This window comes from Aotus nancymaae, unplaced genomic scaffold, assembly GCF_030222135.1.
Source record: "Aotus nancymaae isolate 86718 unplaced genomic scaffold, 86718_ANA_hifiasm-v0.15.2.pri h1tg000003l, whole genome shotgun sequence".
NCBI lineage: Eukaryota > Metazoa > Chordata > Mammalia > Primates > Aotidae > Aotus > Aotus nancymaae.
Window position 1 is genome coordinate 36,090,308 of NW_026988414.1, and position 19,349 is coordinate 36,109,656.

The following is a 19,349-nucleotide window of genomic DNA, read 5'->3' on the forward strand; positions in this document are numbered from 1 at the left end:
CAAACACTCAAATAATTGATCCATTATCTTCCATATTGTTACTGGATCACAGATGCTAAGGTTAAAGGAAGCTTTTAAGACAATGGGATTTAGTTCAATACTTAAATCCCTTCTATGACAATATCCCATGAATGGCTGTCCAACATGTCTGAACAACCCAACAAGGAAACCACTGTATAAGCAGCTCTTTCTCTTGTCAGGTAGCTTTGAGTGCCGCTGAAAGCTTTTCAGTGTGAGCTCAAGTTCAATGTGGTTCAACTTTATGAGCATATGCTGAGCCTCTGATGTGTTTCAGACTCTACTACATGCTGGAAACACAAAGATGAATAAGATACAACCTCTACCTCTAACTTCTCACTGGACTTACGTAGCTTGTGTGATGATTAATACTGAGTGTCAACTTGATTGGACTGAAGGATGCAAAGTATTGATCCTGGGTGTGTCTGTGAACATGTTGCCAAAAGAGATTACCATTTGAGTTAGTGGGTTGAAAAAGGCAGGCCCACCCTTAATCTGGGTGGGCACCATCTAATCAGCTGCCAGCAAGGCTAGAATATAAAACAGGCAGAAAAACAAGAAAAGACTAGACGAGCCTAGCCTCCCAGACTACATCTTTCTCCCATGCTGGATGCTTCCTGCCCTGGAACATCAGACTCCCAAGTTCTCCAATTTGGGGACTCAGACTGGCTCTCTTTGCTCCTCAGCTTGCAGACAGCCTATTGTGAGACCTTGTGATCATGTGAATTAATACTGTAAATAAACTCATATATATATATATTCTATTAGTTCCATCCCTCTAGAGAACCCTAATACAGCTTGCTACTGTCATCCAAAACAAGGCCCAAAATCTCCCACATGTGACAGTCATTTAGCTATTTGAGGGTAATGCCCTGAGTTTTTTCAGGATCCAAACCTTTAATTTCTTCAGCCATAAGTTCCCTTATCATCTCTTCATGCTGCCTTCCTCTGGATATAAAATTTCTAAATGCCCTACAAAGAAGCCTAGGTGTGGCTGACAGCAGACAATGGGGCAGACTTACAACTGTACAGATTTAGTTTAGTGCCAGCAACCTGATCATATTTGCCTCTTAGGAACTAGCCCAGCCTCGTTTACTTAACTCATATCTATATAACACTTTGAATTTTGGTTCTACAAAATCAGAACTAAGTGATAGGTTTTAGATGATATGGCAGCCATTGATGTTTTATTTTCCTTAAAGAAAAGATTTAGGTTGGGCATGGTGGCTCATGCCTGTAATCCCAACACTTTGGGAGGTCGAGGTGGGTGGATCGTCTGAGGTCAGGAGTTCAAGACCAGCCTGGCCAACATGGTGAAACCCTGTCTCTACTAAAAAAAATACAAGAACTAGCTAGGCATGGTGGTATGCGCCTGTAATCCCAGCTACTCCGGAGGCTGAAGAATGAGAATTGCTTGAATCCGGGAGATGGAGGTTGCAGTGAGCTGAGATCACGCCACTACACTCCAGCCTGGGTGACAGAGACTTTATCTAAAAAAAAAAAGAAAAGATTTAGCCTAACTAGCACAGTGCCTATTTTTACTTGATCCAGTCTGAAGGGTAGTAGAATAGCATTTGTCAGTTGAATTGATGTGATTGACTAAAAAATGAATAAAATTGATTTGAAAACTTCTACCTATCCACTAATGAGTAACAAATACACAGCTCCAGCTCCCATCTCTCTCTGGATTCCAAATAAGTATTTCCTTCTGCATATCAGAAATTTCCACCTGGATATCATATAGGTATCTCAAACTCAATGTGAGCAAAAGTAAATTTAATCTCAACTCTCTAAAATAGAGCCCTCTCCTGTTTTATTACTTCATCTTGATAAATGGCTTGCCTATCCACCTGGATGTCTGGGCCAGAAACATCAGCACATTCTTCATTCCAGCATCTCATTCCCCGTTGACAACTAAACACCTCTCAATATCTGATAATTCTACTCATCTCCTGGATTTGTCTCACTACATTTATCCTTTGTGCATTTCATAAACTGCAGGTTGCAACTAATCAATGTGTCATAAAATAAACTGAGTAAGCCTTAATCTGTGTATTTAAGAATAAAGTAGACTTCTCCCTCAAAGTAGGATAGAATAGTCTGTGGCAGATTAACGCTCCTGCAAAGAACTAGAAAAAAAAGTATTAAAATATGTTTGTTCAGCCAGACACAGTAGCTCACGCCTGTAATCCCAGTACTTTGGGAGGCCAAGGCAGGTGGATCACCTGAGGTCGGGAGTTCGAGACCAGCTGGGCCAACATAGTGAAACCCCATCTCTACTAAAAATACAATACTTAGCCTGATACGGTGGCACGCACCTGTAATTCCAGCTACTCAGGAGGCTGAGGAGGCAGCAGAATCACTTATATCCGGGCGGCAGAGGTTGCAGTGAGCTGAGATCACACCACTGCACTCCAGCCTGGACAACAGAGCAAGACTCCACCTCAAAAAAAAAAAAAAAAAAAAAAAAAAAGGCCAGAGCATGGTGGCTGACGCCTGTAATCCCAGCACTTTGGGAGGCCAAGGCGGGCAGATCACAAGGTCAGGAATTTGAGGCCAGCCAACATGGTGAAACCTTGTCTCTACTGAAAATACAAAAATTAGCCAGGCGTGGTGGTGGGCACCTGTAGTCCCAGCTACTCAGGAAGCTGAGGCAGAAGAATTGCTTGAACCCAGAAGGCAGAGGTTGCAGTGAGCCAAAATCGCATCACTGCACTACAGCCTGGGCATCAGAGCAAGACTCTGTCTCAAAGAAAAAAAAAGAAAGAATGTTTGTTCAAACTACTATGGAAAACAGTATAGACATATATTGAAGAGCTACAAGTGGAACTACCATTTGATTCGGCAATCCCACCAAGTATCTGCCCAAGGGAAAGAAATCATTCTATGAAAATGAAACATACACACACGTTTATAGTAGCACAATTCGCAATTGCAAAGATATAGAACCAACATAAGTGCCCATCAACCAACCAGAGGATAAAGACATGTGGTATATATATACCATGGAATACTACTCAGCCACGAAAAGGAATTAAAAAATGTTTTTGCAGCAACCTGGATGGAGCTGAAGGCGATTATTCTAAATGAAGTAACTCATGAATGGAAAACCAAATATATGTTCTCACTTATAAGTGGGAACTGAGCTATGAAGATGCAAAAGCACCAGAATGTTATAATGAACTCTGGGGACTCGGGGGAAAGGTGGGAGCGGGGTGAGGGTTAAGAGACTACATGTTGGGAACAGTGTATACTGCTTGGGTAACAGGTGCACCAAAACGTCAGAAATCACCACTAGAAAACATATCCGTGTAACCAAAAACCACCTGTTCCCCAAAAACTAATCAAATAAAAATTAAATATTAAAAAAATTTTAAAAAGTTTGTTCAAAAGCATCAGGGAGCTACTGAAGCTATGAAGATTAACAGCCAAAATGCTGGAGAGGGGAGACCTGCAGAGAGGTGACCTCAGGCTTTATCCAGACAGAGGGCACTGCCAAGGACCAGAGAAACAGTAGAGCTTTGTATGTTTGTGCAGGGCTACAGTAACAAAACTGGAGACTTGGGGAGCCTCAAACACATAGTTTCCCCAAGACATTCTGAAGTGTGCAAAGCTGGAAGCAAAAAATTAAGCTAAAAACTAACCAAAAGCAGTTTTCTACAATCTAGTAGTGTTGAGGAGGTAAAACTTAGGTATCTTTCAGGACCTGTTGGGAGCATGGATCCTGATAAATGCAGCAGACTCTCAGTTGAAAGCCCTGGTTCAATTGAAAACATCAGTTCAGTCCTGATGGTATTAATTTGATCACCTTTGACCCTCTCTGCCTGACAAAGAAACACTGAATTCTCCTTGAGGAAGATATTATCTGAAGCTTTAACAGTTTTTAATATACAGTATCTAGCATTCAATAAAAATTACCAGACATTCTAAGAATCATGTTGAGAAATGAAAGGAAAAAATACACAATAAAAATTTACCCACAGGTGATTCTGAAACTAGAGTTATTACACAAGGACATTTTAAAAATTGCTGAGATTTATGTCCAAGAAAATAGAAGACAAAATAAAGAGACGAAAAGATGACAAATTTCACTGGAGAATTGAAATTTTTTTTTTAAATCAAATAAAGACTTTAAAGTTAAAAATACAATAACCACACTGAAGAATCAAAAGCCAGGTGCAGTGATGCACACCTGCAATCCCAGCTATTTAGGAGGCTGAAGCAGGAGGATCACTTGAGCCCATGAGTTAAAGACCAGTTGGGCAACAGAGTGAAAATCCATCTCTTAAAAACATTTTTAAAAACAAAATATTTACAATTTTAAAAAAGAAATAATCTTTTTCAGTGTCTAGAAAGACTCCATTAAAAAAAACAATCGATACGCAAGTATGACTGCAGATTAGGCACAACAAGAAGACAAAATTAATGAGCTAGAAGACACGTTAGTAAGTAAACTGAAGCACACAAAGAGTGAAAAACATACAAAAGGGAATAAAAGCATGTGGGACACAAGGAGAAGGTTTAACTTACATATGAGTCAAGTCTCAGAAGGAAAGAATGAAGCAGAAGCAGCATTTGAAGAGATAACAGTAGAGAATATTTCAAAACTGATAAAAGACATCAACATAAAAATTCAAGTCTCTCAACAAACTCCAATCAGCACAAATTCCAAGAAACAAAACAAACAAAATGTATATCAAAGTCAACCTACTGAAAACCAAAAACAAATAATTTTTTAAGCAGCCAGAGGAAAATAAACATTACTTTCAAAGAAGTGACAATAGGCCAGGCGCGGTGGCTCACACCTGTAATCCCAGCACTTTGGGAGACCGAGGAGGGTGGACACCTGAGGTCAGGAGTTTGAGACCACCCTGGCCAACATGGTGAAACCCTGACTCTTAAAAAAAAAAAAAAGCAACAATAAAACTGACAGCTGATTTATCAAAAGAAATTATTAAAGCCAGAAGAAAATGCAATGGCATCTTTAAAATGCTGAAAGAACAGGCAGGAAAGCAAACTTGCCCATCTAGAATTCTATTCCTAGTGGGAAAATCTTTTTAACATGAAAGTAAAATAAAAATGTCTTTAGACAAACAAAATGAGAATTCACCCCACTGGCAGACCTGCACTAAAATGCATATATAAGGGAGTTGGTTTTTTTTTGTTTTGTTTTGTTTTTTTTGAGACAGAGTTTCACTCTTGTTACCCAGGCTGGAGTGCAATGGCGCGATCTCGGCCCGCCTCCTGGGTTCAGGCAATTCTCCTGCCTCAGCCTCTTGAGTAGCTGGGATTACAGGCACACGCCACCATGCCCAGCTAATTTTTTGTATTTTTAGTAGAGACGGGGTTTCACCGTGTTGACCAGGATGGTCTCGATCTCTTGACCTCGTGATCCACCCGCTTCGGCCTCCCAAAGTGCTGGGATTACAGGTGTGAGCCACCGCGCCCGGCAAGGGAGTTGTTTATGCAAAGGTAAAAGGCAGTAAAAACACAAAATCCAGGAAGAAATCAAAGGCCATGAAAAGGGTAAATGGGTGAGTAAATATAAATGAATACTAATTGTAAAACACAGTAACTGCAATGTCTTTTGAAATTTAAAATGCAGACAATAATAATGCAAAATACAGAAGTAGGTAATGTATTTAAACTATTGGAAAATGTTTTCTTTGTTTGGAAAATGCTATGGTAGACTATAATAAACCATGCATGTTAAAATCTAGCATGATCACTAACAAGGGAGCAAACAATGTACAACATGTTAATAGATAGCGAATAATAAAATAATATAAAGTATTTGAACTAAAGAAAGACAAGAAAAGATGAATATAAAATAGGTGGAATAGGGCCGGGCGCGGTGGCTCACGTCTGTAATCCCAGCACTTTGGGAGGCCGAGGCGGGTGGATCACGAGGTCAAGAGATCGAGACCATCCTGGTCAACACGGTGAAACCCCATCTCTACTAAAAATACAAAAAATTAGCTGGGCATGGTGGCGCATGCCTGTAATCCCAGTTACTCAGGAGGCTGAGGCAGGAGAATTGCCTGAACCCAGGATGCGGAGGTTGCGGTGAGCCGAGATCGCGCCATTGCACTCCAGCCTGGGTAATGAGCGAAACTCCGTCTCAAAAAAAAGGTGGAATAAAAGGAAAATAAATAGTAAAATGGTAGTTGTAAATTCAACTATATAAGTAATTATATTAAAAGTAAATTGGTTGTAATTTACTACATGAAACAAATTTAAGAGAAAACCCATGTAATCATCTTGATACAGAAAAAGGATATGATAAAGTTCAGCATTCATTCATGAACAAAAATCGAAACAAACTAGGAATAGAAGGGCTCTTCATTGAACTGATGGGAAACATCTATGAAAAAACAGCTGTTAACATTGTATCTAAAAGTAAAAGACTTACTCTTTCCCCATAAGATCAGGAACAAGGCAGGAATGTCTTCTCTCACCACATTTATGCAACATCATACCTAAGGTCTTTGCCAATGTGATACGGTAAGGAAAAGAAATAAAAGGCACAAAATTTAAAAAGGAAAAAAGAAAATGGCTTTATTCACAAATGACATGACTATTTACACAGAAAACCCTTAAGAATCAACCAAAAAAGCTACTAGAATAGTGAGTTTAGAAAAGTTGCAAAATACAATGCCAATATATAAAACCCAATTGTATTTCTACAATGAACAATTAGAAATTGCAATTTTAAAAATACCAGTTCAAAGGCATCAAAAACACATGGAGGCACCAATGAGACAAGTTAAAGGTGACCAAATGTTATGTTCACAGATCAAAAGAATCAATATTTTTCCTGACATGACTTAAAAAAATAATCAGGCTGGGCATGGTGGCTTCATGACTGTAATCCCGGAACTCTGGGAGGCCAAGGTGGGCAGATTACTTGAGGTCAAAAGTTTGAGACCAGCCTGACAAACATGGTGAAACCCTGCCATACTAAAAATGCAAAAATTAGCTGGATGTGGTGGCACATGCCTGTAGTCCCAGCTACTTGGGAGGCTGAGGCAGGAGAATCACTTGAACCCAGGATGTGAAGGTTGCAGTGAGCTGATATTGCACTACTGCACTCCAGCCTGGGCAACAGAGGGAGACTCTGTCTTGAAAACAAAACAAAACAAAACAAACCCACACATATGTGCTAGTAACTGTTGGTAGTTTCTTCTACAAATAATACACTGACCACAGGATCCATTAATTCCATTCCTGGGTATTTACCCAAGTGAAATGAAAACACATGCATACAGCAAAACCTGCACATGGATGAATATAGCAGCATAAAAGCCCAAAAGTGAAAACTCAAAAGTCCTTCAACTGGTGAATAAACAAATTTTGGTATATTCAATTGACTACTGTCAACAATATTATTCAAACTATTATTCAACAATAAAAAATGAGCTACTAATATAGATAACCACACGGTTAAGATTCAAAATCATCATGTTAAATGAAAAGAAATTATACCCAAAAGTCCCATGTAGTAAATGATTCCACTTATATAATACTCTGGGGGAAAAAAAAAAAAACTATAGAGATGGAAGTCAGATCAGTGATTTCCAGGAACTGGGAGGTGGAAAGACTGTCTATAAAAGAGCAAGATCAAACTTTTTAGGATGATGGAAATGTTCTAATTTCAACTATGGTGGTAGTTACACAACTACATATATTCATCAAAACTCATCAAAGTGTACACCTAAAAAAGGTAAATTCCACTTTATGTAAATCATATCTCAATAAACCTGATCCCCTAAAAGGATTTTAATTTCAAAGTAAATGTACTAAAGAACTCCAATTTAAAGATTACAATTGTCAGATTAGATATTTACAAGAGAAAACAGAATATGTTGTCACTTATAGTAAGGCTAAGCAGTGTTTCACATATGTTTATATGTGATGGATCCCAAAGTCATTAGGGAAATGTGAATTAAAACCAAATGAGATTGCTACTACTAATGCACTGTAAGTGCTTCCATCATGTGTACTTGCTGCTTGCTGTGGTTAATGGTCAAAAATTTTTGAGAATCACTGTTTCAGACCATGCAACCTCCCATAGGGATAGAAGATTAATCATACTATTGTATAAAAATAGGTAAATGGGTAAATACACTATGAAGAAAGTTAAAAAGCCCACAGAATGGAAAAAAAATTTCCATATCATATATTAATTATATATATATATAATCGTGTAGCTGGTAACATATATTCCTAGAATATATAAAGAACTCTTACAATTCAACAATAAAAATACAATCCAATTTAAAATGTGCAAAGGATCTGAACAGACATTTCTCCAAAAAAGATATACAAATGGCCAAAAGCATATTAAAAGCTGCTCTATATTATTAATCATTAGGGAAAAGACAATCAAAATCACAATGACAGGATGGCTAAAATTAAAAAGACAGATAACAAGTGTTTGATAGAATACAGAAAAGCTAGAACCCTCACATCACTGGTGGGACATAAAATGGTGCAGTGGCTTTGGAAAAATTTGATAGTTCCTCAAAATGTCAAATGACCCAGCAATTCCACTCCTAGGTATATACACAAGAGAAATGAAAACATATGTTCACACAAAACTTGTATACAAACATTCACAGCAGCATTCATAATAGCCAGTGGAAATGGCTAAATATCTCCACTGGCTATTATGAATGTTTGATAGACATATTTTAGCCAAATGTCTATCAAGTGATAAATAAAATGTGATATATCCATATAATGGAATATTATCAGCTATAAAATGAAGTATTGATATATGCTACAACATGCTAAATCTTCAAAACGTTATGCCAAGTAAAAGTAGCTAAACCCTAAAGATCCTATATTGCATGATTCCATTTATATGACATGCCCACACCAGCCAAATCCATAGAAATAGAAAGTAGGTAAGTGGTGGACAGCGGATGGGTGGTGGGGAATGGGGAGTGACTGCTAATGGGTATGGAGCTTCTAACAGAGATTATAAAAATGTTCTAAAATTACATTGTGGTGATGGCTGTACAACTATGAATATACTTTTATTTATTTGAGACAGACTTTCACTGTCACCTAGGCTGGAGTGCAGTGGCACAATCTAGGCTCACTGCAACCTCCGCCCAGGTTCAAGTGATTCTCCTGCCTCAGCCTCCCAAGTAGGTGGGATAACAGGCACACCCCACCACGCCCGGCTACCTTTTTTGTATTTTTGGTAGAGACGGGCTTTCACCATGTTGGACAGGCTGGTCTCAAACCCCTGACCTCAGATGATCCACCCATCTCGGCCTCCCAAAGTGTTGACATTACAGACATGAGCCACCACGCCCAGCCTGAATATACTTTTTAAAAACCCCACTGAATTGTACATTCTTTAAAGGGGTAAATCTTACGATATGTGAATTATATCTTAACAAAGCTATTGTTAAAAAATTAAAAACTCGAGAGAGAGAGATCCAAGATGGCTGATCACTAGCAGCTCGGGCTCGTAGTTCCCAGTGAAAGCGCAGAGAACGAGAGGACGCCACACTTGCAGACGAATATTTGTTGCTCACGGACCAGGAGATTCCCAGCAGAGGAGCCCCACGTGTCGCCAGGGCGACTCTTGTGGCCGGAGCGGTGGTGTTGCTGGTGCCTTAGCGCACCAGTTTTTGGTGCAGAGTCCGGAGATTCCCGGGCAGAAAAGCACCATCAATCTTAACACCGCTATTTTGGCCGGCGTAGTGGATTGCTCAGATTTCGGCGCTGGGAATCAACAACTTGGACGTCTGCTCAGAGACCTAGTCAGAAAGTCAGTAATTACAAAGACAACAGACGGATAAATATATAATGAAGGGAAGAAATCAGTGTAAAAAGGCAGAGAATACTCAAAATCAGAATGCCTCTCCCTCTACAGGGGATCACAATTCCTCATCAGTAACGGAACAAGGCTTAATAGATTACGAGTGTGTTCCAATAACGGAAGCAGGTTTCAAAACATGGGTGATAAGAAACTTCTGTGAATTAAAAGAACTTGTTCTAACCCAATGCAAAGAAACTAAGAACATTGAAAAAAGGTTTGACGAAATGTTAACGAGAATGGACAATTTAGAGAGGAATATAAGTGAATTGATGGAGCTGAAAAACACAACACGAGAACTTCGCGAAGCATGCACAAGTTTAAACAGTCGAATTGATCAAGCAGAAGAAAGGATATCAGAAGTCAAGAACCAGCTCAGTGAAATGAAACGAGAGACAAGATTGGAGAAAAAAGGATGAAAAGGAATGAGCAAAGTCTCCAGGAAATATGGGACTATGTGAAAAGACCTAATTTACGTTTGATAGGTGTACCTGAATGTGATGAAGAGAATGAATCCAAGTTGGAAAATACTCTTCAGGATATCATTCAGGAAAACTTTCCCAACCTGGCAAGGCAGGGTAATATTCAACTCCAGGTAATACAGAGAACACCACAAAGATATTCTTCAAGAAGACCAACCCCAAGGCACATAATCGCCAGATTTATTAGGGTTGAAATGAAGGAGAAAATACTAAGGGCAGCCAGAGAGAAAGGTCAGGTTACCCATAAAGGGAAACCTATCAGACTTACAGCAGATCTCTCAGCAGAAACCCTACAAGCCAGAAAAGAGTGGGGACCAATATTTAACATCCTTAAAGAAAAGAACTTTCAACCCAGAATTTCCTATCCAGCCAAACTAAGCTTTATAATCGAAGGAAAAATTAAATCCTTTGCAAACAAACAAGTACTTAGAGAGTTCACCACCACCAGGCCTGCTTTACAAGAGCTTCTGAAAGAAGCACTATACATATAAAGGAACAACCAATATCAGCCTTTCCAAAAATATATCAAAAAGAAAAGAACATTAACACAACGAAAAATTTACACTAACAGGCAAAACAGCCAGCTAGCATCAAATGCCAGTATTAAAGTTATATATATTCTAATCGGATAAAAAGCCAAAACCCATCGGTATGCTGCATCCAGACCCATCTCACATGCAACGATACACAAAGACTCAAAACAAAGAGAAGGAGGAAGATTTATCAACCAATCAGAGAGTATAAATAAACAAATAAACAAAAAGCAGGAGATGCAATTCTCGCCTCTGATAAAGTAGACTTTAAAGCAACAAAGAGCAAAAGAGGCAAAGAAGGACATTACATAATGGCATAAGGATCAATGTAACAAGAAGAGCTAACGATTTTATAGATCAACGAGACAGAAAATTAACAAGGACATCCAGGACTTGAACTCAGACCCAGAACAAGTAAACTTAATAAACATTTATAGAACTCTCCACTTCAAATACATAAAACATACATTACCACCTCACACCTATTCCATAAGTGACTACATAATTGGAAGTAAATCAGTCCTCAGTAATTGCATAGCATTTCATAGGTTTAAATGAAATATTGGTTGGCTGCTCGTTTGTTATTTTCTTCCCTTATTCCTTCCTGTTTACATCAAGTATAATTATTGGTATAAAAGAGGTTTTCAATACCCATTACTAAAATGCATTCTAGCCTGGGCAAGAAAGCAATACTCCTATTCTCTCTCTCTCTTTCTCTTCCTTTTTCCTCCTCTTCTTTATTCTTTTTCTTTCTTCTTTCTTTCAAAAAAAAAAAAAAATTAAAAACTCTTTGACAGCTCTCCTTTGCCAAAACACTTATTCTAATGGGGCATTCAAGTACTTTCATGACTTATTTCCATCTAAACTTTCAACCTTCATCTTCTATCATTTCCCGCTTCCACCATCTTCTGCTTCTACCCTAAATACATAATGACATTTTATAATTCCCTGTCTTTGCACATACTGTTCTGTCAAAAATGTCATGCTCCCAAGCTGGGATGGTGGTTCATGCCTGTAATCCCAGCACTTTGGAAGGTTGAAGTGGGAACACTGCTTGAGATCAAGAGTTTGAGATCAGCCTAGGCAATAAATGCTACAAATATCATCTGACCCTGTGAATAGATTCTGAACTCCTTGGTGTTACTAGACAGTAGCAGCTTCAGTCCCAGGACCTAACGCTTGTGAGCACTTAGTAAACATTTATTGAATAAATGAATGATAAAACATTCCCTTCACTACTGACCAGAAGGAGTGCTATTTTTCCTCCAACTAGTTTAATTGGTGAAATCCATACAAATATAACTTGAGTTCTAGCCTTTGGAGACCAATAAAATGAAATAAAAATAAAAATTTGGGGCCAACATTGAGACTTAAGGAAATTACCATAAATTAACATTTCAGGGGGGGTTCATGGTTCGGATACTTATCATTTGTTGAACGAACATACTTACTGAAGTCGATATTCTTTCATTCAACATATTAAATGTGTTGTTTAACTCTGGTAACCACAGCTGTGACTTACTTAACGATCTCAATAAATCCTACTTAAATCAGAGACAGGAAAAAATTATGCAAATGAATTCTTATCTGTTTTTCTGCCCAAGGCATATTTGATAACAGATAAAACATATTCCAAATAGTCTCTACTTAATAGTCAGGGAGCCATTTGAGGTTTTATTTGGATCAAAATCAAATACAAAGAAGAAAAGACTGCTAAATTCACAAATGGTTTTATTTCAGAAAGAAATTATACATTAAAAAGACACATAGTTAAGAGTTTACATTCACATATGGAAGTGAACCTAGGAAAGTCAACAGTTATTAATATATAAAACCACATGATTAAAAAAGACAGTAACAGATAATGACAAATGGACTTGCCTTAGATTCATCCACAAAATAATATCTTTTGTTTAAAAACAAAAAGATACTGGTCTTAAGATAGCTCTTTAGAAACAAGGTGGTAGTTCCAATGAACTTTAAAATCAAAGAGATCATAACAGTCTTTATGTAGACTGTGTCACACCCACACTCATCCGGCAGGATGGAAGCATCCCTCAGTTATACTTTGCAGCTAGATAGGATGTCTTCCACTAATCTCTTGTAAACCCAGGCATCACCCTTAAGCCGCTGCCTCCTGATACCCACCACATCAGGTTTTTGAAGCTGGCATACTTCGAGTTTAAACTGCATCGTCACTTTGCCAAAATCTGACTGTGTTTGACACTTCAGTGTATAGCTGTGAAAAACAAGATAAGAAGCTAGTTAGTAGCAGAACCATATTCTGTGTAAGAGTTTTCTAAGCCTTTAGGAGGCCAGTGGAGGAAATTAACCATTATTTCATATTAAGCAATGTATTACTGTTTACAGTTTCCAAATGACCTAGCTATGCTTTAGTAATAGAGTATGACTGGTGTTTTCCCAGAAGCTGAACTAGGATCCTAAGAATAGCATGAAAAGGCTTTATTAGAATTCTCCCTTGCTCCAGAGAAAAGCCCCTCTTTCATAGCCATACATGCCATTCATGCTCAAGAAATCTGGCATTCTTTACACAACCCTTTCAACGGTGTAATCCGCGAACACTAGGCATTTCCACAACATTCACTACAAAGGAAAGTGTAAGAAAGATAAATAACATACCGTGTGTGTGAGACTTGTCAGAAACTTCTGTCTATCATATAGATAAAACTGAAGCCACTAACTTGTCAGAAAGGCACGTGTGTTTTTGAGGTTTTTCTAATTAGTAATAAGAGGTTATGATCATCACATCACTTTATGGCAGAAAGAAAAGCAGAAGAAAAAGCCAAAGGAGATGGTATATTCCCATAACTGAAATGTATGGCATTTATAGCTAGAATTGCCCCATTATCCACTCTGAGAATGGAAAGGCCCAGTCAAAATGAAGCCTGAAACTCATCTTAAGACATATGTATGATCCTGAAAAGTTGCATAAATTTAATTCCTGTAAATAATTTTTAATTCATTTACATTCTATTTTAGGGTTTTATTTATCGTACTAATCTTCAATAAATAGGACTGATTTTAAGTTTCAATTCCCTAAATACTTAAGGGTTCCTGATTAGGTGCTGTTCCACAGATGTGTGGAGAAGTTACATTGTTTCTGTTATGTACTTTTTTCTGTTTCATACTGTTATGTACCAAATTATTCTTTTTCTTACTAACTTAGTCATGTGTTTTGGGAAAGAGGCTTGATCTCTCAAAAATAAGCAGTCAACATCAGAAATGCCAAAAGGAGCACCCTGTAGTCAAGATTCTTGACAGGAATATGAAGCATAGAACAATTTAGTCACATGGAAGATAACAGATCATTGAGAGGCCTCTGACAGAGATATGGCTAGAGGCTCGTAAGCCCCAAGCATGAAGAGATCAGAGTGAGAGAGATGTGTTCTAATGAAGCCCAAGAGGAATGCCAGGGTTCATAGAAGGAATGCTTGCCAACATTTACAGATAAGTAAAAAGTAAAATTATATCTGCACGAGCTTGTTTCTTAAAATCTTACTCCATATTGACTATTCTATTACATGTTTAAATCCATGTGTGTCTCTACTGGCTGCCCTAATTAAGAAATTTTAAAGAGAAATAATTGAATGGAAATGCTTAGAAATACGGACATCTTGGGTAACCAGAAGAGGCCTGGCTATTGAGACCAGGAGATCATAACCAAGGCGCCTTTGATCACAGCTCCTTCAACAGCAGGAGACAGTTAAGGTGAAAAAACTTCCTAAAGCACTGAAAACCCAGCCCTGTAAAATAGCCAGTCATGAAGAGAAGGATTCTATATAAAACCCTGATTTGTTTGAAATGTCTCACAAATTTCATTTATAATTTATAAACATTATTGTAAAGCAGAAAATCAAAGGAAAATAGAGGATCTAAAAGAAATCCAGAAGAATTTTGAATTTTCCTATTTTGAAATAAAAAGTCTAACTTTGGGCCAGGGACAGTGGCTCACACCTGTAATCCTAGCACTTTGGGAGAACAAGGTGGGTGGATCACGAGGTCAGGAGTTCAAGACCAGCCTGACCAACATGGTGAAATCACGTCTCTACTAAAAATGCAAAAATTAGCCAAGAGTGGTGGCGCACGCCTGTAATCCTAGCTCCTCAGGAGTCGAAGGATGCAATGAGCTGAGATCGTGCCACTGCACTCCAGCCTGGGAGACATAGTGAGACTTCATAAAAAAAAAAAAGTCTAACTCTGAAAGTGGGACAACATCTGTGCTTCTAAAACTTTTATTGCTTGAACCAAACAAAAGGGAATAAATTATAAGCAATGACACTACCTTAAAAGCTTTTGGGAATGAGGTGGGAGAAATACATTTTTTCTAAAGCACGGGGGTGGGGAGATCAACTCCCATTTTCTCTTTGGTATTTTTGAGACAGAGTCTCATTCTGTTGCCCACACTGGAGTGCAGTGGTGTGATCTCAGCTCATTGTAGCTTCCACCTCCTCGGTTCAAGTGATTCTCATGCCTCAGCCTCCCAAGCAGCTGGGACTACAGGCACGTGCCACCATGCCTAGCTAATTGTTTGTATTTTCAGTAGAGATGAGGTTTCTCCATATTGTCCAGGCTGATCTTGAACTCCTGGCCTCAAATGATCTGCTCACTTCGGCCTCCCAAAGTGCTGAGATTACAGGCATGAGCCACCACACCCAACCAAACCCTATTTTCTCAAAGTCCAAAAGAAACTAATAAATGCAACAGCTTGTAAATGTGCTTCTTACCCCTTTTGTACAAAGTCAACATGCTTCTTTGGAAGAATAGACATTATCTCATTCAAGAGTTGATCTGGATTCACTAATCTGGTTGTAGTCACATTATAATGAAGCTTAAAAAAGAAAAAGAAGAGATGAGAAGTAAATTTTAACATCAACAAAAGACCATCACACCACATTAAGAGTTCCAAAACTCCTCAATATAGTACCTTTTCAAATGGAACTATTTCCAGAAAAACACCAAAGGAATTTACAGCCAACTCTTAGTGAGTTTATGGCACACTGGGAAAGCTTGGAGAAATGATGGTTATTAGTAACCACACTCATAGCTTTCTTTTCATACTTTCATCTTCCTTTCCCACCAATCCTTTTAAAGAAATAAATATTAAACAGCATCCATCTATCTGTTTGAGCTTTGCTTGTTTTCCCCTTCCCACACTACAGAAGAGACATTAACACTCCTGAAATGTAAACCACAGCAAGATAAACAAACACCATACAAAGTTTGCTTTGTACGTAGTTGGATACGTTTCCTTAATTTGTTCAGAATTATTTAAAGACTATTATAGAATTCCAGGAGCTGATTTTATGACAGTTCTAAGAGGAAATAAATGTAACAGGTATTCCTTTAAAAAAGTAATGTCACATTATTTTTTCTCATTGACTGGGAGCTTAATTCTCAGAGATAATTTCATTCCTAATTGGTATTTATCACTCATTCATTCAACAACTATTTTCTGAATGTTTACTATGTACTAGACACCGTTTTAGTGGGTCCTAGACACACAAAAATCCCTCCCTTCCTAGTAAGTATCTTCACTGTCAAACAAAACCATAGTTTCTATGTCTTTTGGGTTTGAGTTCTTTGTATTAATAACAAAATGTTGAGGTAGAAAAGTATTCCAACTATCTTACTTTTCAAAATAAGAACCTAGGCCCAAAGAAGAGATATAAATTTCTTTTTTATTTTATTTTTATTTTTTTAAGATGGGGTTTCACCATGATGGCCAGGCTGGTCTTGAACTCCTGACCTCAGGTGATCCACCCACCTCAGCCTCCCAAAGTGCTAGGATTACAGGCGTGAGCCACCACGCCCGGCCATAAATTTCTTAAGGTACTGCTTCTCATAGTGTGATATAAGATATACAAGACAGACAAGATAATTCTGGGTGGCACATGGATAAATATTTTTAAATATGTATTTGTTCCCATCTGATTTAGAAAAATATAATTAACAAAAAAAAAATCCTAATGATATATAGTTTCCTTTTAAATAAATTTGAGTTTTAAAAAATTATCTTGATTGTGGTAATGGGTTCACAGGTGGTATACATAATGCCAAAGCATATTAATTATACTTTAAAATATGCACCGTTAATCGGGTGTGGTGGCTCATGACTGTAATCCCAGCACTTTGGGAAGCCAAGGCAGGAGGATTACTTGAGCTCAGGAGTTCGAGACCACTCTGGGTAACATAGTGAGACCTTGTCTCTGCAAAAAATTAAGAATTAGCCAGGCGTGGTGGCACACGTCCCAGCTACTCAGGAGGCTGAGGCAGGCGGATGGCTTGAGCCCAGGGGGTCAAGGCTGCAGTGAGCTATGATCATGCCATTGCACTGCAGCCTGTGCAAGACTCTGTCTCAAAAAATTAACAAATAAAATATGTGCAGTTTATTATATGTCAGTTATATCTCTACAAATCTATTTGTTAAAGGCGAGTCAATATAAAGAAAACACCAGATAAATAACAGTGTACACAATCTCCCATATAGCAAACATCGTGAAACTGAGTGTTAACGAAGCAACCCTCTGTTACTTGGTTCCTGATCCAGGGCTCTCTTCACTAAACTTAACTGGTTCTGTCAAGATGATATTAATAATAAACTGAATACTTTCAAATCACAACATAAATTACTGCTTTGGTAAAATAAAGACTTAATCCTACTTTACTTAAATTTCAGATTTTTATAGACTGCTTTCTAAAAGAGGGCATGAATACATATAATTTGCTATCTTTTTTTTTTTTTTTGAGACGGAGTTTCACTCTTGTTGCCCAGATTGGAGTGCAATGGCGCGATCTCAGCTCACCGCAACCTCTGCCTCCTGGGTTCAAGCGATTCTCCTGTCTCAGCCTCCTGAGTAGGTGGGAATATGGGCATCTGCCACCACGCCTGGCTAATTTTGTATTTTTTACTGAAGACGGGGTTTCTCCATGTTGGCCAGGTTGGTCTCGAACTCCCGACCTCAGGTGATCCGCCTGCCTCGGCCTCCCAAAGTGCTGGGACTACAGGCGTTAATTTGCTATCTTAAAAAAGGTATTCTTTCTACTATCCTTGCAACTCTTCTGGTAAATTTATAGTTTTTAATAAAGTATGCAGAGTTGGTGAAACAAATTTCCCAAAGAAAGTCCTTCAGTTTTGCAAAAACTTAAAAGCACTAAAAAGGGTTAAAGATACAAAGTTAGACAAATTTTTCAATCTTAGGACTGTGCTAATCAGGACCATGGGTGTATATATGGGGGTAAAATGCTCAACAGTGATAATAATCTTTGACATTGGAAACACCATCTTATACTAATGAAGTATTTAATATGCCATGTAGCATCCCATATGTAGAGTCTTATTTCTACATCTCAGCCCTGTGAGGCTGCCAGGGGAGGCATTATTTCCAGATTTTACAAATGAAGAAATTGAGGAGATCAGGAATAAAATGACTTATCAAAGCTATACAGTACAAAGCTGGAACCCAGGTCTTCTCATTCCCAATCTTGTGGTTTTTCTCCTACATTCTGGAAGTATTGGGGAACTACCTAGAAAGCCAACTAACACCATAGTAGTTTCTATTGAAAAATGCATTCAGGTTCCAAAATATTTACATAAGTGATCATTTTTAGTACATCATCCAGTAGTATTTGGTAACTGCTTAGCTTCTCAATAGTGTGTGTGTGTGTGTGTGCACGTGTGTGTGGTTGAACTAGTTTCCTTAATTTTATTTAACATTTTTCAGTGCAACGGTACTATCGGTTTTTTTAAATCCCAATATCAGTGCTTGAAATACTTAACTATCTCCAAACAGAACAATTTCAGAACAAAAGGATAAAATATGCCTAATAAACAGCCATATGTAATGTAAACTTCTCAGTACAGTACACAAGTTAAAGGCAATGAATGCTAGTGGATATCTTCTTCCACTTTAAGACAGAACACAAATGAGATCTCAGAACATTCTCCTCTGAAACACCCTCTGCCCAATAGCTCAGCATTTTCCTTCCCCCAAACCACCCGGATTTGCTCATTATGAGAGTCTCAGCGCAAAAACTAAACACGACCCAGTCCCCAAATGATGGGCACACTACCATCTTCTCCCCACAGCTCTGGGCCCACACCTCTTGGAACGTGTTTTTACTATAGTACTGAGTCCAGTGTGTCAGAACAAGATCCCAGCCTGTTTGCACAGCCAGCCTAAGAGTTCCTCAAGGACATAGGCTGTGTCTCATTCATCCCTTTACCTCTAAATTCCTCCCCTCCCACCAAACAGAAATGTATTCATTAGAGGTTTGAATGAATGCTCAGAGAGAATCCAAGAGAATAAGTACTTTATAGCTACTAATAGCTTATTTTTCTTTTCCTTCCTTAACCAAATATATTGTCCACACCAGTGACACATTAACCCCTTTAAAGCATACTGGGTATATTAAATAAGACCTTCTTAGCCAGGTCTTGAGACCCTTCTGGTCTACCTTCCC

The 19,349-nt window shown here is 38.3% G+C and overlaps 1 protein-coding gene across 6 annotated transcripts in view; it reads right to left on the reverse strand.

Annotated features, from left to right (window-relative positions):
• Positions 1-19,349, reverse strand: part of MELK (maternal embryonic leucine zipper kinase) — a 148,710-nt gene that overhangs the window by 31,985 nt on the left and 97,376 nt on the right. For 3 of the 6 annotated variants that reach the window (XM_064379974.1, XM_064379979.1, XM_064379970.1), the window contains 3 exons: positions 15,614-15,717; positions 13,017-13,107; positions 12,207-12,409 (listed from right to left, as the gene is read on the reverse strand). In XM_064379974.1, coding sequence (XP_064236044.1) covers positions 12,266-12,409; positions 13,017-13,107; positions 15,614-15,717 — 339 coding nt within the window. In that variant the 3' untranslated portion in view covers positions 12,207-12,265. Of the gene's footprint in view, positions 1-6,430; positions 6,505-12,206; positions 12,410-12,582; positions 13,108-15,613; positions 15,718-19,349 lie in introns of those variants that run through there. The other 3 variants (XR_010343903.1, XM_012463386.3, XM_012463383.3) reach the window with 3 other exon arrangements.